Source organism: Phascolarctos cinereus, unplaced genomic scaffold (genome assembly GCF_003287225.1).
Source record: "Phascolarctos cinereus isolate Bilbo 61053 unplaced genomic scaffold, phaCin_HiC Scaffold_4;HRSCAF=312, whole genome shotgun sequence".
Taxonomy (NCBI): Eukaryota; Metazoa; Chordata; class Mammalia; order Diprotodontia; family Phascolarctidae; genus Phascolarctos; species Phascolarctos cinereus.
Window position 1 is genome coordinate 320,148,628 of NW_027555847.1, and position 26,926 is coordinate 320,175,553.

General features: G+C 36.4%; 1 protein-coding gene across 1 annotated transcript in view; it reads right to left on the reverse strand.

Annotated features, from left to right (window-relative positions):
- Positions 1 to 26,926, reverse strand: part of AP3B1 (adaptor related protein complex 3 subunit beta 1) — a 327,381-nt gene that overhangs the window by 12,671 nt on the left and 287,784 nt on the right. The window contains exons 25-27 of the mRNA XM_078153162.1: positions 15,532 to 15,616; positions 6,040 to 6,137; positions 266 to 404 (exon numbers count right to left, since the gene is read on the reverse strand). Of these exons, the coding sequence (XP_078009288.1) occupies positions 266 to 404; positions 6,040 to 6,137; positions 15,532 to 15,616 (322 nt within the window). The remainder of the gene's footprint in view (positions 1 to 265; positions 405 to 6,039; positions 6,138 to 15,531; positions 15,617 to 26,926) is intronic.

The window sequence follows — 26,926 nt, forward strand, 5'->3', positions numbered from 1 at the left end:
ATCCTGGGACCAGGGGTCTTCCAGTCTTTGCTTGGAGACCCCTAGTAAGGGGCAGCCCATTCCACTTGTGAAGAGCTCGAAATACTGTGTTTTTGTGATGTCATATGCTAGATCCAATTACTTGTGACACAGGTACCACCATAAAAAAAGGCATACAACTATACTTGGAAAATGTAATTTTCAAAAGACAAATATGAATCAAGGATTTTACATTTATGTATATCCATATATTTTTATCGCATCATTTGTTAGTAAAAAAAATTACCTATGTATGTTATCTTGTCCAGAAGGGACTATACCTAGGTTGGCTACATTTACAATCTTCTGAAGTATCACAGGGGGAGCAGAATTCTGTGGTGAAGCAATGATTGTAGTTGATGTTTCATTCATTCCTGTCAGCATTCCTGTAATATTAAAAGGAAGATCCGTTATCAGCTCATATCTTTATGCAAACCACATTTGAAAAAAACCAATGCTGCCCAGCCAGTGTTTTTAAAGAGTTACTTTTATTAACAAAGTAATCCCTCAGAACGCATGCTATAAGTTAAATTCATAATAATTAAAAAAATGAACCACTACTACTTCTAAATAATTACATATTCCCATCACAGGAAAAATGTGTGGAAATATTATTTCCTGATGCAGTCAAAGCAATTTTCCCCTCTTAATGGATTTGCTTGAGTACTAAAGAATAAAATGGCAGAAATACAAAGATGAAATCTCAATTTCAGTTCCTTTAAAAATATAATCAATTAATCTGAGACTACATAAACAAGCTTTTTCCTTTCTAGCTTATAAATATTCATTCAAACATATTTTATTGAGACACATTAGTTGAGGGCAAATCATAGTGGATTCTGGAATTATGAGCAGCCATTATCTGAGGACTATTTGTCCTCATGAACTCAGAATGATCAAAGTTAACTTATCAATGTTTCACTCAGTTACCACCTGCCTTGTAAAAAGGGTACATTCAGGCAAGTGACACCTGATAACAGCATCTGACTAAGTCATGGTACTATGATTAAGCAATTAGAACTCCAGCTACAAATCTGGGGGCAAAAACCATAAGTAGAAAATAAAAGAACATCTTAGCTTCTAGAGAAATGCCAATACTATTTTATATTTTAGAAAGGCAACTAAGCTAATTAAAATCTTGAACAAAAGGAAAAGGGGGTTAACACAAGGCATGCTGCCAATTTTGGAAACATTTTATATCAAAATATTTAGCAAACAAACACAGCATAATGAAAAATACTTCCTATATTACTGTAATTTAGTATATAGGTTAAAAATAAAACCCAAGTATCACATATGAACCTGTCACCTACACTTAATACTGCACAAAAGTCAAAACTTTGGGAAAGTTTCAAGTGTGTGATAATTTACAATGTTCATGGAAATGATAACAATTTGATTTGAAACATTTTCCTTAAAAGCTCTGTATTTTCATGGCTGAGTTTTTTATCTGTGTTAAACTTATACCAAAACGAAGAGGAAACAAACCCCTGTAATTAGCAGTAGGAAGATACTAAAGGCCACCATCATAATCTGATTTAAGCAGCAAAACATCGAATATGATTACCCAGCTTCAAGCAAAGAGAAGCTTTAACCATTATCAAAACTCTATGAACAGTATGTTCTGTCTTCGACTGCTTAACTTCAATATTAGGCAAAAGCTTTAAAACCTCCACAAGCAGTCAGACGGTGCTTTTAAGCCAAGCACAGTGGCTGCCATAACACTGCTGAGAGATGTGCGTACTCATTTAGGATTTAAACCTTCTCCATTAAGCTCTATTGAAGAGCGACTGCTGAATAAATGAATGCAACTATGTTTATGTTAAAAGCCTGTTTCCCGCAGCGTGTAATTAAAGGAAATGTTGTACAAAGCCAGTACTTTTGTCAAGCTCCTGTAAATGGAAAGATGGATAGCACTCAGAGAGGTGAATGCATTGCTTCATATTTAACCTTAACACTCTTGTCATTAATGGTTTGTCTAACTTGTTCTATAAAAGACAAGGTACTGCTCCATTGAAGTAAAATTAAAAAAATCAACTAAACCATGCTTTTCAGAACAGAAGATTCATTATCGTCAGCTAATGTATTGGCATAAAGCAAAGTAACATCCTATCAAGTAAGGCACACATTCAATCTGCCTTCCTACCCCCCCCCTTTATTTTTAACTCATGCTGTTTTATTGTTATAGGCAATTTGTACCACTCAGCATGACAGTGTAAACTGAATCAAGATTAATTTACATGCAAAAGAACACTTAGGAGAGCAGCACAGTAAGCAAATGTATTGTCTCGATTGCTGAGGTGGAAAAGAACCTGGAAAGAAAAAAAGGTGTTCTAATTAAGGGGCATCAAATATGATTGCTTGGGGTAGTTAAGGGCCAGAAAATAGTAAATGTCTGACCATTTAAAGAATTAGCATCTTGCTGGCTAGGAACACCTAAGACGGACGCATAAATCATAATAAAATTAAGTAAACATCCTAGGTTTTTTTTAAACCCCAGGATTTCCTAAATGAAAATATATCAGGTGTTTTCAAATTAACTAGAAAGAGAATTTTGCAAAGGTTTCAATTAAAGTTTCACCTAGGAAGAGAGATTTTAAAATCTTATCAAGTTATTTCAACCATATATACTGAAGGTTTTAAAACAATGAGGCAATATTGTTTTAAAAATTAATAGCAGATTATTGAAAATTCCCAGTTTTTAATGCTCCATTATTAGTCATTGGAATTCATCAAAATTTTGGTCAGAACCATGAATAACAATTAATCTGGGTTAATTAAATGTTACTAATACACACCAAATAATAAAAGGAATAAAATTAGAATTACTTTTTCTAAAGCTTTACATTACTAATTTATTTTATATAAAGTGAACAGGGAATAGGTGACAGGGTAGAGGGTCTGAAATGGAGTTTCAAGACATTAAATATGTATGGATATATACACATATATATGCCATATAAAGGTATGTATCTATAGATAAATGTGCACACATGCATACACACTAACAAAATGATTTTTGAATCATCCATAGCATCTGGTGTACCACATCATACAGTTAGAACATAAATGTAGCACCTGCCCAAGAATCTAACATAAGTGAATGAATTATGCTCTGGTTCAGCACTGGAAACATGGATGGTATGGTGAACTTGATAACGGATGAGAAAAAAACAAAACAAAACCAACTACCTATCATATTATATTTCCAAAACAAGCTTCATAAAACAGGCATATTCAATCACATATTCCAAAATCCCCAAAACAAGCAATGCAAGATCTGAAAAAGATGACAAAACAATGTTTTCTTACATAGCTGTAGGCAGTCCATTCGAAATATTTTCAATTACTCTCACATACGTTTTTTTTTTAACGAGGTTCAATAGAAACTTATTTTTAGAGTTACTTTAAAGGAAGTCATTTTTAAGGTATGAAAACAGTAACATTTTCCCTAGGTTTTAAAATTTATATTTTCCCCACTTGAATCATAAGTAACACATTTAAAGTATCTGTTCAGTTATAAAATATTGTTTAAAAAAAAACTTCTGGAATGAGATACTAAGTATATAAATTAGTTTCATTTAAAGAAGAAAGAGAAAGTAAACGTAGCATGTGATGAAATGTCTAAGTCTCAGGCCAACTTGCATTTTACCTTAGAGACTGTTGCACTGATGAAATCTGAGTAAATTTATTTTTATTTTAGATTTTCACTTAAGAGTCAAATCTGGAATTCTTCTCTGAAATAAATAAGCTGTTCCTAGAGTTGTGTAACAAACAAATACATGTGTAAAGTTGAGAATTGAGACTTCTGATACGAAGGCTATTGTAAAACAACTGAAATCTCTAACTAGAAAGATGCTATAGAAAAGGTTCTTTAAACGTGTGGTAAATTTGCCAGCATCAAGTCCTGTATCAAAGAATGAATTCAGGAAGACAGAAAGAGCAATACAGAAATGCCAAGAGACCTTCATGGATTTACAAATACTTCATATAAACAAATTTTCAAATAGCTTTATTCAGAGTAGCCTTTCTGCTCTATTAAACATAGCAAACAGCTGCCAGATTTATTCAGACAAATAATCAACAACCATAGAAGTAAAATGGCAGAAGAAAAAGGAATTTTGGCAACAACTCCACAGAGAACCACAGCTATTCTCCAAGTGTACCTCTTCCATGCTCTCATGGTTTTGTATGGCCAGTCAGGAGGAAAAAAAAACCCAAAACCAAAACAAGAAATCTTTAGTCACTGCAATGCACAAAAAAAAAAAAAAGCAAAACTTGATCAAAATATCAAGGAGCAGGGAAAAAAAGGTGAGGGTGAAAAGAGTATACAATAACCTGCTGCTTTATTTATACATTAGCTACAATTTTCAAAAGAGGAACACACTTACAAATAAATGTGGCAAAGCCTCATTCAGTCACTCATGTCACTCACCTTGGCTTGCTGGGCAGGTGTAAAGCAGTGAGGCAGGCTTTAGCCAGCAAAGGGTAAGAACAGCAAATATAAGAATCAATTCAATTTGTCAGTAGGAAAAAAAAAATCACACACAGCTAATTTTTTTTTTCTATGGCAATGATCAACTTCCAAGAAAAACCAATGCAGAGATGAACTGTTATTCTACTCTAGGTGAAAAGACTTCAAAGTCAACAACCATAAGAATGAACACAGACTCCTCTACACAACTACACATTTTATGACTGGACACAGAATTACTCTCATGTCCTTCTTTTCTTTATAAATACACCCTATGTATCCCCTCGACAGGACAGAAGGCAAGGAAACAAAATCAAATATCTGCTTTACTACACTGGGGAGTACAAGGAAATGTTTCTTTCCCTCCTCTGCTATGGGGACCATAACTTCATATGTTCTATTCCATTCCATACCTTGCACATTCTGAGAACCTGGCAGATATCACTTGATGACATCAACACCATGAGGTTTTTAGTTGTCAGTCTGCTAAAGACACTGGAAAATGCAGAAAAGCTTAAAGCCACTTGTGTAGCATTTAAATATTTCCTAAGTACGTAGAATTTTACTTTTTTTGGTAGGGGAAGGAAATTGGGAGTCCAGATCTGTGATTCATTAGTTTAGGCAGCTCACAACTAGGAGACTCCCTTGACCAATGCTGGTCAGCAACTGTTGTACAACTTAGAACCTTAGAAAGTTGCCTAGGGGAAACTGAGAGGTCAGGAGTCTTGCCCAGGGCCACAAAGTGTGTGTCAGAGGAAGGACCTGAACCCATGTGGCACTGAGTCAGAGGTCTGCCACTCTGTCATGCTGCATAATGAGTGTGTCCCCAAGGCCACCTAAAGCTATTTCCCATTATTCATATAAGGAAAGGCTCGATCCAATTAGCAGCTGTATTTGACTTTGACACAAGCACTAGAGACACAAAATATACTAAAATATTTTACATTTAAGTGGTTATTTACAAATGCGTTGGCTCAGATATATTTCTAAAATACAGCATTTCCTTTGTAAAAAGTAATTCCAGAAGGTAATGAAGGAGTTTGCATATTGGAGTCAAGAATAAGTTCTGAAGGGTAAAGAACCTTAATGTCCTAGGAGAAAAAAAAAAGTACATTAGATGCACATGAGAAACGGTCTTGTAAGGAAAGGTAATATTGACATAAAACACTGTATTACTACACATTCAGGTTTCTAGGTGTTGGTAGGTCCCCAAATTTTGCCATTAACACTAATACAAAATGCATTAGTGTACCACCAAGTTGACAAACCATAAATCCCAATACTAAAAAGTTGATTTTCAACTCAACTTATTATGAGTTCTCTTTATAAAAGACATATTAATCAATTTTCAAATATCACTGGAATGTACATGGCCTATGCTTTTAAGATTATCTGATAAAGGAAAATCATTAGTAGATTAGAAGAGCATATACTGAAGCCCATTAATGCCTATGTATATCTGATCATTTATATTGGATGACCTGTCAGAAGAGCAAGCAAATGCGATTTGGGATATAAATTTCCAGCAGATTGAAGTAATTTCTCACCTTGTTCTCTCCTAAAATCTTTCTCTGACATGGCCACAGGTAAAAGAAGCTCTCCAACAGGTGGCTGGATATTAACGCTGAAGCAATCATCCTTTGTGCTAAGGGAAGGAAACACAACACAACTGTCAAAATGATGAATAATTAATATTTTCCCTTAATACTTGTAAGGTTGAAATATATACTGTTGTACTACAAGATATTTTCTTTGCTTAAGATCTCCTGCATAAAAAGCTTGAGAAATTTGTTTTTAGAGAAACAGCAAAGTAGAAAATATTTTCATTTAAAAAAGCATGATTAAGGTACTCTAAAGAGGCAATTTATACTGTCATTAGACCTATAAAGGTGACTTTCTAAAATGTGGAAGAAAACCAGGGGTAAATTTATGCAGGTCATACAGAGGATCTACTAGAGGACTACTCTATATAGCTCCCTAAATAAACAAGTGATATATTTCTTTATCTTCATGTTTCTAAGTCGGCAGGCTCTACTTATAGGCAGTTGGGGAAAATTTCTCTCTCACAATACGGAATTTGTCTTTGGCCCAGATGGGTGCATCCACTATGTTGCCAGACTGCTGCTAAATGAATAATATGTTATCAAGTCATATTTTTACAAAAGCTCTAATTTACTTTTCAGAAATGTTTCTGAACTAAACTATAAATGGTTAAAAAAAAGAATACTTTCCTCACAATATTCCTGCGAGGTAGTAAGTATAAGTATCATTAATCCCCAATTTAAAGATAAGGAATCAGAGGCTCAGAGAGGAGATATGATTTGCCTATGAACCTTTAAATAATAAGCGTTGTGGTTTGGATTCGAATCTAGATTATCTGACTCTGAGTTAAGTGTTCTTTCCATAACACCGATTCTGTCTGTCAAATGAAACTGTTATCAACAGGAGTGAAAAAGTATCTGATTAGTAACCATGATATCTGAATGAATTACAAAGCTTTTTAAAAACAAAAATAAAAAAAGTTTGATGCTTCAAGTTGGATGGATGGCCAAAAATAGTTGACAAACTATGTATGTATGCATGCATGCATGCATGTATATATACACATGTATGTATGTATGTATGTATGTATGTATGTATGTATGTATGTATGTATTAGTTTGTTCCAGGGAAACCCCCATACTTCCTAGAGAAGATTTATGCCCTGATTCTGATTTGAATAATGAATAAAAACAGAAGATGATCTCATGAATGTGGGTACTTGACCCATCAGTGTATACAGATCACAATCCTTCCATGTTTTCATAGATGACTTTCACAAACTGTCGTAGACAAAAGAAAACCCTCTTCTGGTGATCACAGCATCCCAGAATCCTAGAGGTGACAGGGGCCTCTGGGACCACTTAGCCCAATTCTGAACAAAAATTTCCCTATATCACACCCATCAAGTTGTAGCCTACCATTTGCTTGAAGCCCTACAACAAGGGGGTATGTGCTGAGACGTGCTCATTCAGCTTCTGGATGGTTTTAAGACTGTTGAAAACTCTACGGTCCAGCTTTCCAGAATTTCTTGCCAGTCAGCCCTTGTGTTGGCTGTCCCCCAGGCCCAGAATGCTCCTCACTTTGCCTATCTGAATTTCTGCTTTCCTGTAAGTCTTCAAGGCCACCTCCTGCATGAAGCTTTTCTAGCCTACCTTCACCCCAGGTTATCCTTTCTCTCTGCTTTGTACATAACCGTGTGTTGTTTCCCTCATTAGAAGGTGAGTCCCTCAGGGCAGGACAGATTTCCCTTCTGCCTTGCATCCCCAGAGACCAGCACAGTGCCTGGTACATAGTAGCTGCTTAATAACTGCTTGCTGACTGACTAACTGGGAAGCTTTTCTTTCCATCCAGCCTAAATCTGCTGCTTTGCTACTTCCATCCACTGCTCCCTTTGTTGCCTTTTGTGGTTAAACACAAGTCCTTCTTCCACATGAAAGCCCTCCAAACACTCGAAGCTATTATCATACACTGCAAGTTTTCTCTTTTCCAGGATAAACATCCCCAGCTCCAACTGAGTTTTGCCTTCATTCTGTCATCAGTTATCATGCCTCATCAATCTCAAGCAGCTGTCCCATTCCTTCTTTGGTCCTTCTATTTCCCCCAAACAACAAAACTACCCACACTCCATTCTGTTGTCCTTGGCTTTCCTCAGCTCATCCTGAGAGTTAGCCCTCCTGACACCACTGACTAACTGTGCCATGTCTTTGTAGGCATCCTCCATCACAAACTGCCCAGTGTTTCCCTCACAGACACACCTCCCAGCCAAAATTCTTAACTCAAACTGTACTGAACAGTTTACACTACATGATAATTTTGCAAAAGATTTTTTTCCTATGCCATATTTTTAACTAGGAAATAAGATTTTAGTCTATCAACCAGCAAGTTAACATATTACTGGGAGAAATAAACCACACTAATATTGACATTCTCCTTATAAATGGTATGGAAAAAAAAAGAAGGAAGTTGCAGCTATGAGGAAAAATGGCTCATGGGTCAAACGTGGAGATGCAAATAAATTATATGGCACAGTTGATTTCATCATGTGCCTAAAGGTGGTGATAAACATTATTTCAGATGACATTTGGCCATATTGCCTTACTATGCTCATGATCAGAATAAACAAAAAGCTTATATACCAATAATTGTTATTGAAGATGAAGTTGAAAAATGCTATACAACTCAGATTGTTTATACCAAATCAACATACACCTTACTGCTCAGTGACTTCAATTAAGAGGTACACATAAGGAAAGAAGGTAAAAAGTATGTTGGAAAATAAGAGACCAAGATTAAGCAATCAAATAGGTCAAAGGCTTGCATATCATACAAAAGGCTCACACCTATGGGCTAGCTAGGTGGGGCAATGGACAGAGCACAGGGCTTAGAGTTAGAAGACCTGAGTTCAAATTCAGCCTCAGACACTTAGCTGTGTGACCTTGGGTAAGTCTCTGTTTGCCTCAGTTTCCTCATATATAAAATGGAGATAATAACAGAACTTGCCTTCTGGGTTGTTGTGAGGATCAAATGAGATAATATTTGTCAAACACAATACCTGGTACATAGTAAATACTATATGAATGTTTGTTGTTATTTCAAAAATATTTTTCCAAGAAGTCAGATAGTACTGAACATGGTGAGCACCATATAATATCTTTGAAAAGGAAATGAACATCTTAACTGAACTGGAAAAAAAATCACAGTATTAACTATCCCAAAAAAGTGATTGCAAAGACATCAATAACTGACCTATACCCCCCTATAAAACCTTTGTGAGAATGATTTACACACTTATTAAAGTTAGCCACAGCAGGCTGTAACTTATTTTTTAAAAAAGCCATTTTCTTGATGAAACTGCACGATGTATAATAATAAATATGCCTGGCTGTGAAAAGAGATAAGGAAATGAGTCTCTCTTCCTCCTTCTTTGGCTTAGGACTGTGTCAAGTTGCATATTCTTTTGAATTCAGTTGTTGTACAGGTTAGTTTTGATGAAATGGATTGGTGTTTTTTTTTCATTTGTTTGTTTTTTGCTCTTTATTTTTTATTACAGCAGATGGCAAACTGGCTGTGGGAGAGGGGAAAGGTATATTTGGATATGAAGGTGATGTAAAAACAAAAGAAATTAACAAAAACACTTTTTAAAAGGAAAAAAAAAACCAAACCACTGTCACTTTTCATTACCTCTCCCAAAGAATCCTGTCTCATAACAAAGTGTAGGTAGGCAAGCTGACACATGGACCACATCTGTTAGTATATACTTCATTCCCCATATTCCATTCCCCATCCCATTCTACCCTACCAGAACTCTCCCTTATAATAAAGACAAATAATCAAACAAAACCTTCAGCAACTGTGTCCATCTGAGTTTAACACATTTGGCATTCATAATACTCCACCCATGTCTCTACCAAAAGGGAGGGAGGAGTTACCTCATAATCACTGCACTCATCTCCTATCTTCCATCTGCTGGGTCCCCTGCTTTTGCATGCACTAACTTACTTTAAGCAATGCCTTCTGCATCCTGATCTGGCCATTCTTCCTCTGAAATTACTTTGTATTTAAGGGGTTTTTTTTGCACATATTTTGTATATATTCAAGCACCCTCAGTGCAAAGACTATAGAATTTTTATTTTTTTATCCCCACTGTCTAACATAGGACCTGTCACATAACAGGCACTTAATAAATGTTTGTAGACTGACTGTCCATGTGAATCAATAATGGTCACTGCATTTAATTTAAATTCAGACGCCTATGTTGTTTTGGAGTATATACATTATTGTAGTCATTGTACATCTTGTCCTGATTCTGCTTTCTTTACTCTGGATAATTTTATACAAATCTTCCCATGCTTCTCTGAATTCCTCACATTTATACTAGCTAAAAGTACAATAATACAGCATCACATTCATATACTATGATTTGTTCAACTATTGCCCATCCAAATGACAGCCATATCCCCCTTTCCACACACTGCCCCTCCCCCTTTGCTACCACAAAAAGTGCTATGAATATTTTGGTATTTATGGGATAGCTGTGTTTGTCATGTAGAATCTTAAACTCAACATTTCCAAAACTTAACTCTTCATTGTTCCCCCCAAACCTTCTCTTCCCAATTTCTCTATTACTTTCACCCTCAGCTTCATTTTCAACTCCTCCCTCTCTCACTCATGCTCCTATATCCAATCTATTGCCAATTCTTGTCAATTCCACCTCTCACATACATTCTTTTCTCTCCTCAGATACCACCACCATGCTGGTACAGGTCTTATCACCTCAAAGCTAGATTCCTGTAATAGCCGCCTAGCTATTCTCCCTGCCTCAAGTTCCTTCCTCTCCAGTCTAGCCTCCACACCCCACACTCCCAGCTCTCAGTGCACTCAATAAACTCCAGGGGCTTCTTATTACCTCCAGGATCAAATATACAATCGATTCAATTCAATAAATATTTATTAAGGGCCTACTGTGTGCCAGGCACTGTGCTAAGCACTGGGGATACAAAAAAGAGGCAAGAGACAGTCCCTGCCCTCAAGGAGCTTACAATCTAATGGGGGAGACAACATGCAAACAATATATACAAGGCAAGCTATATATAGGATAAATAGGAAATAATTAACAGAAGGAAGGCACTGGAATTAAGAGGGGTTGGGGAAGAGTGGGATTTTAGTTAGGGCTTCAAGGAATCTTCTGTCTGGTTTTAAAAGCCCTTAATAATTTGGTCTATTCTTACATTTTAATTCCCTTCCCAAAATCTGTGATCTAGTGACACTGGCCTTCTTGGCCCCTTGCATACATACTCTGTCCCTATATACGATGCACTTTTGCCAACTGAACCCAGTCTTGGAATGCTCTCTTTCCTCACCTCTATGTCCTGGCTTCCTTCAAGTATCAAATAAAATCCCATCTTTTGCAAGAAGCCTTTTCTGGTGCCCCTTAATGCTAGCGCCTATCCTCTGAGATTATCTCCAACCTGCCATAAATACACACACACACAAATCTATATTTGTATCTATATATCTATAGCTATCTATCTATCTATCTATCTATCTATCTATCTATCTATCTATCTATCTATATCTATATATTGTTCATATGTTGTCTTCCTTCAACAGAAGGTTGGCTTCTAAAGAGCAGGAGCTGTTTCTGCCTTTCTTTTTATCCCTCGTGCTTAGCACAGTGCCTGGCATAATAAGCTTTTATTAAGTGCTTGTTGACTGTCTGACTGTAGTCAAAGGGTGCGGACACTTTCTTGTCACATTTTATCTCCAAAATATTCTTCAGAACAGTAGGCCCAATTCAGAGCTTTACAGCAGCTTTACAAGTTGTGAGCTGCTCCAAATGTTCTGAAAAATACTGGCCCAGGAAATCATATCTTCATAGTCAGTGACTGAAGGACACAGGGAATAAAAGATAGTACTCTATTTTTTTTTTAAGCATTTGACTCAGTAGAGCAAAGTAACATGCATATTTTCAGATTACATAAGATCCCTTAATAAATAAAGCACTTTACTGTGCTTGATGATCCCCTATCTGTCTCAATCAAAGGAGAAAAAAGACATGTATGCTTGTCCAAGTATTTGCCTCTCTACTGGTGGAGGTCCAACAGAATATAAGTGGAAGTAGGATTCAGTATAGATGGCAAATTCTTCCAGATGCTCCTACTTGCAGGTAACAATTTACTAATTTCATCCCTGGAATTTTATAGAGGCAATTAAATGATATTTCCAATTACTCAAAAGTTTGGTCTAACAAATTACACAGGAAAAATCAAGTGGATAAAGAAGAACCTACTGTCCAGACTGGGACATGCAGTTGGCTAGAGCCCATTGAATTAGTCCGTAAGTACATATCTTTTGGATGGAAATTGTAGCTAGAGAACAACCTGGACCCAAAATTAAACAGGAGGAAGAAGCTGGATTAAATTTGGGACACCAAACCATACCTCCAGTGTTCCCAAATTATCTTCCGAAACCAGTATCTAGCCAGTGATCCTGAACCACATCAGTCTCTAAAGAATCAAAACTGTGGCCAATGGAGAGACACATCATGGGCATAATTAGCCTGCAATGTTATATAATGATTATTTTCAGGAAAGGAGTGACATCACGATATCAACCAGGAGATACATGATCAGAAAAGGATATGAGTTGGTCATGTAATGAAGAGTGAAGAACAACAAATGGATAATCTGAATGATGCACTGACACCCAGAGAATATTAAAAGACCTAGAGAAAAACCTCCAGCTCAATGGGTAGGGCATTTATAAATGAAGATATACACAATAATGAGAATACATGGTTGGAGAAAATGCCAACATTGGTAAGATCAAGGATCTACCAAAATACTGAAACAAGAAGATTGAATATCAGACTAACATTCAACTCTTGTTGGGACATATGTTCCTTCAAACATGCATCCCATGTGTTTGTGTGCATCTCTACGCGCATGTGTGTGTACAAAGGAACTATCTTTTCCATATCTGCTAATCTCTCCATAGAGACTAATATATAAGTATGTCAAATGATGATGGGGATTGTTTCTCTGTTTCTAAACTGCATTTGTTTTAAAGTGTACTTAATGATTTATGGGTGATATTCATAAGGCATCGAATTGGGTAACCATTTGAAATATAAATATATCAGAGCAAAGTTAATCTCTCCCACTAAGTTTCCTAATAATCATAATAATATGAAACCAATCCATAGCCTCAATAATGAAACAGTATCCATTGCCCCATTTTCTTTCTGCTTTGATGGAAAGGAACTGCCTTTAACAGCTTGTCTTTATGGTTCACAGCTACTTCAGAATGTAGAATCTATTACACATCTGCCCTTCTTACTTCTATATATCTGCACTAAAGCACTTGGGAGGAAAAAGCAGCATCTATCACACATTCTTGCTTTTTCTTCCTTTTTTTATTGAACCACAAAGAAAGTACAGTACATCGCTAAGTAAAAAGGTGCTATTTACTATGCAAAACACACAGTTGGTGATTGGCATCTAAGACCAATTGATCCACACATTACCACTATCTCCCTACCCCCACAAGCACTACTATAAAGCTATTGATTTAAACACTGTCGATCGGTTTCCATTTTCTGATTTTGGGCAGGCCAATTAAGAAAGTGAGTAATTGTGATTACATTGCTTCAGGATCAATTACATTTGATGCAAGACAAAGTGCTCTTTTTGGAACACATAAGGAAAATAATTATGATTCTGGGTGCTTTGGTGCTGAGCCAATTCCTAATAAAATTTCAAATAAATGCTATGCACATAAACCTCCATAGTTAAAATTTTAGAAAACCCATATATATGTAGATATTATTAAGATATTATGGAAAATATATTTAAGTTAATTCCTAAAAGAGCCAAGAGTATTTTAAGCCTATTTTGGAAATGTGTGACATAAGATAAATTGTTTAAAGCAGTTCAAATACTTATAGACTAAAGAGTACCCACACACTGATGCCCAAAGGGACTTTAAGATTAAGTTAGAAGTGATTTTACCCAAAAAATTATTTATACTGGCTATAGATTTTTTAAAAAAAGGTAAACCAGAATAAAACACCATGACATACCTATTTACCTAAAGGGTCACATACAAAAGCTTCATAAGAAAAGGGACAATTGTGGGTTCTCAATTTTAGACTAACTTGGCACATGAGCTTTGTCATTGGGCTCACATTGCCCAAGTCATTACAAGGAATACACCAGTGGTATGGGAGGCAAATCTATTTACAGTGACGTTACTCATAGTCTAGTGTTCAGTAATATTGATCTGTCTTGTTTGTCTAATAGGAAAATAATAAACAATTACTAGGCAATGTTGGAAAAAGTAATCAGTTTTTATATATCACTAATACAGCAGACCTCCCAAAACATAAAGGTGATGATCTGCATAAAATCAATGTGCTATGCTACATTGGTTGTATTCATCATTGCAGGTTCTCAGCAATAAAAGGTATAATATTAGGCCTGAATCATTGGTAAACTGAAAAGTTATATGTCAAAGAAAAGTTATGTATGTAATCTATGTTCCTGTTACAAAGTGACTATTTTGTAAACTTGATGATTTTCTATAATAAAAATTTGTCTGTAAAAATAAAGGTCTGTAATTTAGACAAAATACATCACACATTTCTTCAGCAATAAAAAGCGCCACAATCTGGAACTTAACATTTTCCAGTAAGATAAACAAAGCTTATAGCTGATTAGAAAGAATATATCCATATAGAAAACCAGAGTGTAAAGATTAAACTCAGAGCTTATTAAAGACTTGCATTTATTTATTAATATGGGATTCTAGAAAAATAACAATAGCAAAAGAAAAACATATCAAATGGTTAGAACAGAAAAAGAAATAAGGAAATTATTTTAATAATTCTGGATTCTATAATTCTGGAAACTATAATTAAGACTTACTTATAGAACTAATCTTTCACCTCCATTCTCTAAAACAGTTCTCAGCAGTAGTCACTTGTGAAAAGTGCAAAATAACACTTATTTGACAATATTAAGCATGTGTAGTTGCTATTTTTAATGACTCAAGTAACTAAATCCAACAGGTTTTCAGATAACTAAGCCTGGTTACTAATCCTCCAACATGAGAAGCTTAAGATGAATAGCTAAGATGTACAATTATATTATATGTAATGTTCTCAAATTTTCTATATCATACCACAGTTTCTTCTCCATACATCATTAAGAAAGATTTAGGCTTACACATGTACACGAGACTATAGTACTCTAAAAGTCAATTATGAAACTAATTTCAGTAATAAAACAAAATACTGAAAATGTCCATATTCCATACCATTTGTACACCTATTCCAGAGTAGTCCAAAATAGATCAAAACAAAGCATTTAATTTTTATCTTTTGGAAGAAAAGGGTAGCTGGCTGAAGGCTAAGAGTTTGTTATTAATAACCAGGAATTTTTCTCGATCAACCTAGTACCACTAAACAAACTACAAATATAAAATAACACTTAACTTACCACAACTGGAAACAGGCAGTCTGAGTGGAATCACAAAAGTCAATACCCATTGCAACAGTAATGGATCCCCCAGGCTCAAGAGAGTCTAGGAAATAAGATCATTTGGATGTGAAAACACAGTGACTGTCACAAACAATGAACCAAACTCAACACTCAAAATTTTTCTAACACACAAGTTACTTAGTGCTATAGTCAAGTCAAATTCGGTCATTCCACATAAAGTTTCTTAAACTAAGGATTTTAAATTCGAATATTTTATACATTATAACAAATCTTACCACACCTGTGAAAGGAATTCTCTTTAAAAGTTCATGGTTTTCATAATATTGTCTTTATAGGTTATAGAGGTAAGGATATAATGAATTACTTTGGGATGCTTCAGCAGACAAACTAGTCCTCAGGGGACTTAAAAGAATTTATGCACATTTAAAAGACAAACTTAAGGACAATAGGCTTAAAATTGGTAATGGGAAAAATCCCACAATAAGAATAGCTTTTAAAGAGTTTTAAAACCATAACTTACAGGGATGCTGAAGTAATCATGGAACAATATCAAGTAACTGTACTCAGAAATTAACCAGGAGAACTGACATTTTTGGAGACCAAAATGACAAGTCTATTTTACATTATCTAGAGGGTTTCTGAGAGGAAATCTGAGTAGCAAAAGATGAGACCATCATAAAAACAATTAAGCTAGAGACACAATATAGTTTTTGGAATCTTTGGAGCTTTAATAGTATGAGATCAATCAACTAACATCATTATGAAGTGTTGCCACAACAAACACACATATCTATTTTATATCTTAGCTGTCACTTGTCCAATTCAAGTAAAATATTTTATTCAGCTTATGCTTTGAGCCCAGTTATCTTTCAGTTAGTTACATTTACTCCATACACCCACGTGAAATTACAGAATCATAGGATCCAACAGTTGGAAAGAATCCTACAGGCCAAGGCCAAGTCCTATCAGTTAAGAACAGCCTCTACAACAACCCAACGAGTGGTTACCCAGACTCTATACAAAGACCTCCAGTGAGTGGGAGCACAAGGCAGCCAGCTCACTCACTTTGGGATAGTTATCTGTTAGGACCACTTCAAAACTGCTAGTTCATTTCTCTTATATCAATACTGAATCTTCCTCTCAGAGACTTCCATTTGTTGCTTCTAGTTCTCCAAGTGGAAGGAGTCTGCTGTTTCTTTCTCATGATGGCTATAATGTTGCTTCTAAGTCTTTTCCTCTCTCGGCTAAACATCTCTAGTTTCTTCAACTGATCCTTATTGACATTTTCTCTTACCATCTCTATTAGTCTCTTCAGAACATTCTCCAATTTGGCAAAGTCTTTCCCCAACTGTGGTACCCAGAATAGAAAACAATACTACAAATGTAGTTTGACCTGAGCAGATTTATGATTTCCTTCATTCTGGACAGAATTCTTCTCAATATGGTATTTTTTTCTGGGAGTGGGGACTAACAGGTTCACACTGTTAACACTTAAAGCTAACAGCTGTCAAACCATGTCTTCTCTATTCTATATTCAAGAAGTTGATTTTCTTAATCCAATACAGAATTTTACATTTTTTTGTTCCTATTAAATTTCATTTTGTTTATTTCTTCTGATTATCCTAGCTAGTTGAGGCCTTTTGGGACTCTGATTTATCGTTAACACAACTTTTAAAAAAATCTACATGAAAACATGAGTTACATATTATGAAGAAATATTAGAAACATCCCCATTAAAAACAGTTCAAAACAGGATTGTCCATTTTTACTAATTCCAGTCAGCAACTTTTAAAAAATAAATGATAGCTACAGCCATAAGTGTATTATGCTATAGTCCATCTTTCATTATCATGGAAGTGATCAAAAAAGTGATACATATAAGCAACCCTTTTACAGTTGTAAAGATGCTGTAGAATTGTAGCCATTGTGTTTGTCAGCCACTTTATCACACAGGGACTTCACTTTACAGGATGTACAATGCCTTTATTCAAAAGTAAACAACCACTTTTTATTTCCGTATTGCTTTGAAGTCCACTCACCCTACTTAGGATTAACTGACTTGAGCTTGACCTACAGCAGCTGCCTAAGTATCTTACTATTATTTATCCTCCATGCATGTCTTGTCCAGTGCAGTTATGTGGTAGCAAGCATCACAATACTAGCAGACTAGAGGTCATCTTAATGGTGAATCTGTTGGGTATTTTTCTTCAATGTTTCAGACTGCTTTCTTAAAATTAATAGACTTTACATTAGACTTGAAATCTGCTACTTCTGAACATAGCATGTTTTGAGTATTTTTCAGTTTTAAGTCACATCTAATAAGTGAATGAATGATGCATTCCATACTTACTGAAAATTTAATACAATAATGAAATGAATTATTTAAATACAATTTATGCACATACTGATTATGAAAACATATCTCTTTCAATACAATATTCTACTTAATTAATATTCTGTCTCAATAAAAATGATAAAGCAAAGCAAATAACCCATTTTTGAAGTTGCTTTCCCTCAACTACAGAGGTCTGGATCTCCTCTCCTTATGTATATACTCTGTCATTCAGGAAAGCTTTGTATATGTAGAAAAGACTAGATAGCATAAATATTTAATCTTAAGTCCTTCCTCCTAAAAGATGCAAACCTGCAGAATAAATCACTGCCTAGTTTTCACTAGTTATTTAATGTTACATAGGCTATGTATGATGCTGATGAAAATGTTGAATGTGAGGTAGGCCCCTCAAGACTCTCAGTCTTAAAAAATTAGATAATTATCAATCCAATGCTGCTGTTCTCACATTCTGTCTCGCTGCCTCTCAGTCATTTGCTTCATTTCATAGAATTTAAAGTTTTGGCAAGGGCTCTTAGAGAATTTCTTGTTTAGCTTCTCATTTTGCTGATGAGGAAACAGTCCTAGAAAGGCTAAATGGCTTGTCCAAGGTTATATGCCTAGAATCAAGGTTTCCCAACTCTTAAGTCCAGTATTCTTTTCACTAGATCATACGACCTTAATTCAGTTTTGTCTTTCTTTCTCCAGTAGCCTATAATTGCTGCACAAGTGCGAGATGAAAATCTTTGGCCAGATTCTAGGTTAACTAATGATGTCAATCGCTCTTAAATGGCACTACAGTGATGTTACCTCCATTTCTTCATTTATTATTCTATCCTTATTCATACTTTATTCTCCTTCCTATGTTTCTCCAGATGTGCTAAATAAATCCTAGAAGTGCTCCTCACTGTTCTCCAACTTCCAAAGTGTTTCCACTGATTAGTGATCCATAACGATAGTATGAAACCTCACTTATTGAATTTAATTATTGGTACCCAATCATAAGGAAAAATAACATGCTTTAATAATAAAAATAGGTAGCATTCATAAAGTACTATAAGTTTTGCAAAGCGCTTTACAAATATTATCTCATTTAATCTTCACAACAACCTTGGGCATTAGTTGCTATTATTATCCCCATTTTATATATGAAGAAACTAAGATATTAAGTGACTTGCCCAAAGTCACACAGCTAGTAACTGAGGCTTGATTTGAACTCAGGTCTTTCTAATTCCAGGCCTAACACTCTATCCACTGTACCACCTAGCTTTGTAGAATTTAGAGAATTATATACAATTAAATGGATTAAATTATTGGGCAAAGAGTTAGAAAAAACTATGAGCCAAGAAATAAAATTACGCTTGTAAACAGCTTTTAAAATACATGTAAACAAGTTATTAAAATAACTGAATAGTAGGCACATACAGAAAAAGGTTCACATCAGTCCAGTTATTATTGCTAATATGAAACAGGTTAGAATATTAATTGGCCAGTGTTGGATATTAAACTAAAGGACTGTTTAGTTTTTCTTGTTAAATAGAATACCCACTTAAGGTGTGACTAGTATAATTTATAAATTCAACTGAAGAAAGAAAATGTTTATGCAAATGTTCATTTACAGTTCAAATAGATTTTTTTGGTTTATACTACGCATAAAATAATTCTTTGTTTAATAGCAGACATTAGATCACTGAACATTTAACATGTGTCCATATCAATGCCTAAAAATGGGTGGGGTTATGTACATAGCCATTTGTCCTTCATGTCTGAAGATGAAACCAGTAATAGTAATTATAATATATGGATGGCTGAAGAAACTAATGCCAGACCAGTAACTATTTCTAAACTGTGCATATACTATTAAAGAATTTGAGTCACTGACTGTGGGATGATCAATTTACCTCTGAGTTCTGACAATTTACCTCTGAGTTCTGACATCAACATGTTTAACCTCTATCATTCCTTACCTTGGGTGATAAATCTTGTTCAGTTAAAACTGGTATTCTTTAATGTGTGATTTTTTTGGTTGGCTGCTTATAAAATCATCTTCCAGTCACTGTAGTCTTAAGAGTCTTATGGTAATGTGTCTGAGTGAGTCTGGATTTATCCCTGATGGCATATCCTGTGAATTCTGTAATCTGTCCCTTGATTTTAATATTTCTGGAAAATTTTCTTAAACAGTTTCATAAAATATGGTGATAAGAATATTTCTCTTTTTCACTATTTTTAAATGTGTAACTTTTAGGTACTCTCTAAGTTCTGTCCTGCGGATCTGTTACTTTTGTTTGCAAAGCTTCCAAGCATTCCTCCACTTGGGTCATCCCTTGAATTCCTTTTCCCCTTGTTTACATCATTGCATACAACAGAAGAACTGTTCTATTGTTTTACTGTATGCTTCAGGAGTATTTCCAATTTATTGAATTTCATTATCTTGCCTTGCTCCTTCTTCACTGATTTCATTTCTTCTTTTATTTCCTTAAGTTTATTTATCATTATCCATTTTATGGCTTTGACTTCATTTCTAAGGCTATTGTTGAGGTTAATTTGTCTTATTTCCCTGTGTTTTTGTTTGAGTTTCTTTTGATATACATTCTTTATTCCTTGTTTTGGAGTGCTTCCTGTCTCTTCTGGATCATTTTTTCTTTCCTGGGAAACCACTATCTTTTTTTTTTAAATGTAATTTTATTTTTAAAAAATTTTTTCAATTTTATTAATTTATTGATTTATCAACAATCACTTCCATATGCTTTTGAGTTGAAAATTTTTCTCCCCCTTCCTCTCCCCCACCCTCCCCAAGACAGCGCACAATCTGATATAGGCTTTACATTTACATTCCTGTTAAACATATTTTCACATTAGTGAAGTTGTAAGTAAAAATTAAAACCAATAGGAGGAACCATCAGAAACATGAAACAAAACTCAACAGAAGGTAAAAATAAGTGATAGTGATTCAACTTCCATAGTTCTTTCTTTGGATGTGGATAGCATTTTCCATCCCAAGGCCTCTGGAGATGTCTTAGATCTTTGTAATGCTGAGAAGGGTTCAGTTTAACAATATTAATCATCGCATATCGCGGCTATTATTGTGTACAAAGTCCTCTTGGTTCTGCTCACTTCTCTCAGCATCAGACCACATAAGTCTTTCCAGGTTTTTCTGGAGTCAGCCTCTTCATCATTTCTTATAGCACAATAGTATTCCATTACATTCATATACCATAACTTGCTCAGCCATTCCCCAATTGATGGGCATCCTCTCAATTTCCAATTCTTGGCCACCACAAAAAGAGCTGCTATGAATATTTTTGTACATGTGGGTCCTTTTCCATTTGTTTGATCTCTTTGGGATATAGCCCCTAGAAGTGCTATTGCTGGATCAAAGGGTATGCACATTTCTGTAGCCTTTTGGGCATAGGGAAACCACTATATTTTGACCCTTTTTTTGTTACTGCCTTTAAGGGGGCTGCTAAGAGGCTCAACTCTCTTACACTTCTAACGCACCATCTATCTCCTTAAAAATCTAGAACTTCACAATCTCAAAGGATCTTTAGAGATCATCATTTCGCAAACAAAGAAAATGAAGACCAGAGATGGGGACTTGCTCTTCAAGGTCAAATAGCTTGGTTGGTAAAGATGACCTGAATGTTTTCAGCTATTTCAAAATCTTATTTAATTGTAGTTATGCTTTGGGTGGGGGGAGAGAGGCTTATGACTGGCTTGATACTTTTGTCCTTTAATACAATCAATACTCTAATCCTGATCACAGGACTAGAGCTGGAAGAGAATTTAGAAATTATCTGTTCTACCCCACTAATTTTATAAATGAAGAAACTAAGGCCCAGAGAGGTTAAGTCACTTGCTCACAATCACACAAGTAGTATGCAGGAGAGTTAACATCTAAACCTATGCCTTATGTATGACTGCAAATCTGGTACTCTTCTACTATCCCTTCATTTGACATTTTCTAACTTGACCTTGTTGGGAAATAGCTGTTAGGTGCTAGTATCAGATTAACAAATAATGTACTTGTCAATATGAAAAGCAGTAGGGTAGACATTCTCATTATGGTAAATGATATTAATCCAAATATGCCAAAATTTTTATAACCTGAGACCTACTGATGACCCTGCCCAGTCACTTGGCATTCTGGAAGATGTGCAGACTGTACTGATGAAATTTTTAAAGAAGCTGGATATCCACCATGAATAGACCTTAGTTATTTCACTACATAGAAGTTAATCCTGATGCTTTATGGACCCTTAGCTAGTTTTAGAGTTTGTTGTCATATTGCTGGCAAGCATTTACCATTTCCTCCCAAAACATGCTTTGTCTTGATTTGTGTTTCTACTTTTTTCTCTATCAGGACATTATCTGATAAATTGTTCTCTAAGTGGCAAAATAAAGTGACAGTTTTCAGGAGTATGAATGATATCAATCTCTGGCTTGTTGTGCAATTTCTGCTGGCATGGTTCATCCATTGTCAGCCATCCTTGTTTCACGACCAACCCAGTGCCTCTGAGTATAACCATATGCCCCTTCCCCCCAATCTTCTGCAAACCTCTTACTCTGTCATATGATAATTCAAGAGGATTCAGCATGTTCTTTCTATTGCAAGCCAGGTGACCCAAGCTCCTGCTCTTTATTCTTCCTTGTAGACCAATGCTCTGATGTGAAAATCATCACAGGCAGCACTAAGACGTTGAACATTTCTGCTCTGATTTTCCCTGGCACCTCATGAATCTAGTTGAAACTGATCCAGGTTGCTTTGCATATTCTGGTCCATTTTTCATCCATGATGTTATCCTTCCCAAATCACCTCGGTGGATCACATTTGCAGATGGGTTTCATGGCATTTGTTTTACTGAGAGACTTCATATGTACATAAGACTGAGAGGGCACCAGCAGAGTAAAAGCTGACTTGTGCAGGAGACCAAGTATGAGCCATGAATTGTCTTCATGGAAAGGAGAGTGAATGCCTTAAACCTATTCTTGTACTCCTTCCCTGCCTCCCCAGTCCCACTCACTTCTCTGCCTCGACTCATTACAGAAACACAACAGCTTTCCTAACACAGAGCTGGGATGAGACAAATCTGTTGTTGGACTGGACCTATGTCAGAAATCACAGCTTCAGGCATCAGGCCCTTATCCTCTAGAGACTCAGGTATCAGACTTCTTGCTAAAAGGACCCTGTCTATAAGCCTAGGACTGAGTTTGGACTCTAGGCCTCTGACCTACAGAACCACAGTCACAGGCACTACCTCCAAGATCCTATCCAGGGCTTGAACCTTAAGACCCAGCCTTTTATTGCCATGAGGACTCCATCCAGGAGCAGGGTTTCTAATACTAGGCACAATTTCCCTTCTTTTCTAATGCTTGATAGAAAACTGACACTCCTTTTTTGCCATTCTAAGGCTCCTCAAGGAAGGAGACCCAGTCAGTAGGTAATGAATTCCCATCCTAGAGTTAGCAAGGGCAGTTAGGTGACATAGTGAACAGAGTGCCGGGACTGGAGTCAGGAAGACCCGAGCTCAAATCTCACCTCAAACAGATTACTAGCTGTATGGCCTCCAGCAAGTCACTTAACCCTGTTTGCCTCAGTTTCTAAAATGAGCTGGAGAAGGAAACAGCAAACCACCCAAGTATCTTTGCCAAGAAAACCCCAAATGGGGTCATGAAGAGTAGGACACGATTGAACAACACAAATAGTTAGCAAATGCCTAGCTCTTCCTAATCCTGTTATGATTACAGCCTAGATGAAAATCCTTTTCCCATACTATTGCTTCCACATCACTCATCCCCACTGATTTTGGCTCTAGCCATACTGAATCCTTGTCCTGTTTTGCTCTCCCCTTCTACCATGCCCCATGGAATATAATTCTATTGTTAAACTTCTCATTATCTTAGACTGTTTCCTCTATAGCTCCTTTCACTTTCTGACAGTTATAGAAACCTAGTTGGTCTCAAAATACATTGGATGTTCTAACGATGTCTCAAATTTAAGAAGTACAAAGGAGAACTTTATCTTTCCCTCCAAACTACCCTCTTGCAATTTTTCTACTTTTGTCAAAGGCACCACTATCTTTTTGGTATCTCAGGTTCTTAATGCTGACAGTATCTCTCACTCCTCACTCTTCCCTACCACAACATATGCAATCAGATGCTGAAGCCTGCTCTTTCTATCTCCATAACATATTTATATCTAACTTTAGTTCAGGCCCTAATCAAAGCTCTCATCTACATTATCACAACAGCTTCCTTCATAGTCTCACTAACTCAAGTCTCTCCTCATTCTAATTCATCCTCCAAACAGTTGCCAGAGTGATTTTCCTTAAACACAGATCTGAAAACGGTCACCGCCCCACTCCAAACCTCTAGTAATTCTCTATTGCCTCTAGAATGCAATCTAAACTCTTTAGCTTTTAAAGCCATTCACAACCTGGCCCCAATCTACCTTTCAAGGCTTACGATGCATTTCTTAGGGTACATTTGCTTCCCTCCCACACTGTGATCCTGCCAAACTGGCCTTCTCTAGTTTCTCAGTGAAGCACTACATCTCCATCTTTGTGCCTCAGTACTGGCCAAGCCCCAAGCTGCAACATGCTCCCTCCTCACCACTGTCTCACACAATCCTTCTCTTTCTTCGGGACACAGTTCAAATACCATGAAGCCTGTCCTGATCCACCAGCCTTGTATTTAATTTTATTTATTCCCTTTATACTTCTGTAGCACATACTATATCTCTATATGGTATCTTTTTGTTAGGATGTAAGTGTATTGTGAATAGGGATTGTTTCATGCTATGTATTTAACTTTTCAGAACCTATCACTCCACCTGGCCCTGAGCAGGTGCTTAATACAAGCCTGTTGCTTGACTAGCTGGATTTTTGATCAGCCCCTCTAGTACTAGACATACTTTCTTGAATGTCCCATAATATACTATGCCAGAAGAAACAAGAGAAATATACCTTTCTCCCCACTGTCACTTCCAGCACCTACTTCCTTGCTCAGCAACTAATTAATTCCTCTTTGTTTGGAGCTGACACACTGCCCCCTCTGCCTCTCAATACATACACACACATATATTCACACGTATGTGTGTGTCTGTGTGTATGTGTGTATGTGTATTCCTTTCTAAATCCTAATATCTAGATTTAGATTACACACTCCCTCTCACCCTCCCCCAATCTTGATCTTGGTAGCAGTTATCTACCCGTCTCCAGGTCATTCTCTCTGCTTTCTCAAGGAGTCATCACCAATTTAGCCTGCATATTTTTTATTCACATATAATCGTGTGCATGTTGCTTCCCCAATTAGACTATGAGGTCCTTGAGAGTAGGGACTGTCTTTTGCCATACATATATACATTTTTTAAAATTTCTAGTGCTTGGCACAGCACCTGGCACATAAGTACTTAATCAATGCTTAGTGACTGACTGTCTCCTTTTCCCCATCTCAACCCTAGCCCTTATCCTTGAGGACTTCACCATACATATGTGGCTCTGTTTCCTCAAAACACCCTGGCCTGCAAAGTCATTAGTCTCCTTAAATCCCACGACCTTCACTTTCATTCTACTTCATCCACACACAGAGATAGTCATACCTATGATCTCACTATCCCTTGCGGCACTCACATTATTGAGAACTTTGACATTTCACTATCTATCCTTCTCTCTCCATGTGCCTCAATGCCCCCTCCTCCTAAACCTATTATTCATAGCCACTCTGTGACTGTCTCCGTGCTCCCCCAGGCCATCAATTCTATTCTGAGCTGATTTTCCCCTTTCCCAGGCTTGACTCTATAGTTAATCAGTTCAACTATATACTGCTCTAAGTTCCTGAATCCTTTTATCTCTTTTCTTACCCATTCACCCCTTGCTAAACTCTAAATTTGGGTTTCCTGTACCATCCACTTTCTCTGCTCTGACTGGAGAAAGTCACATAACTTTATTGACTAGGCCTCTGACAAATGTATTCTACCTGATCTCAGTTGAGCCTTTGCTGCTCCACAGAAACCATTTTTTTTCCTTCTCTAATTGACTGGTACTCCTCACAGCAACTATGTCAAATCTCTTTTTTTTTTTCCAAGTCTCCTATACACACTATTCGCTTAGGTCTCCTCCTAAGAAGATCTTACCTCACATTTGACTGAGAAAATAATGGCCAGAAGTCATGAGCTCACTCGTTTACTCTACTCAGTGCCCACCTGCCAAATTCCTTGACATTTTCCCCAATCTCTCTTTTACTCCTTTCTCTGATAAAGAGATGGTCCTTCTCTTCATCAATACCAACTCCTCTATTTATGTCCCTCTATTCCTGTCATCTACTGTGTCTTCCATGAATGCCCTTTCAATCATCCCCACTACTCCTGCCTAATCTTTAGTCTCTATCTACTGGCTCTTTCTTTATTGTTGACAAATATGGCCAGGTTCTCCCCGTCTTAAAAAATAGATAAAATAAAATCTGCACCTCCACTTGACCCTACCAACCCTTCAACCTATCATCCTGTATCTCTCATTCCTTTCAGAACCAAACTCCTAGGGGAGGGAAGAAGTTGTTCATACTTGTTGCTTCTACTTCTTCTACTTTAACTCACTTCTCAACCCATCCCCATTTCACTTCTCACCTCACTCACTTGAAACTTCAGTCTCCAATGTTAGCAATGATTTCTTAATCAAATAAGCTTTTTCCTGGTCTTTATCATTCTTGACCTCTCTATAGCAACTAGACGTCCTTGACGTCCTTAAGTATCTTAAACTCAACACGACCCATAAAGAACTCATATCCTTTCTTCCCAAACCATTCCAGTTCCTTTCCAACTTTGCCAAAGGCAAAGGCTATCTTTCCAGCAATCCAGATGTGTAAATTTGGTGCCATTCTTATCTCTCCATTCTGCCTCATTACTTATATTTATTTAATCAGTTGCCAAACCTTGCCAATTCTATCACCAAAGCATATCTCACATCTGTCCTCTTCTCTTGACTCATGGCTACTATCATCTCTCCTTTTTGACTATTACAACAATTAACTGGTCTCTCTGCTTCCATTCTGTCCCTTCTTCAATCCATC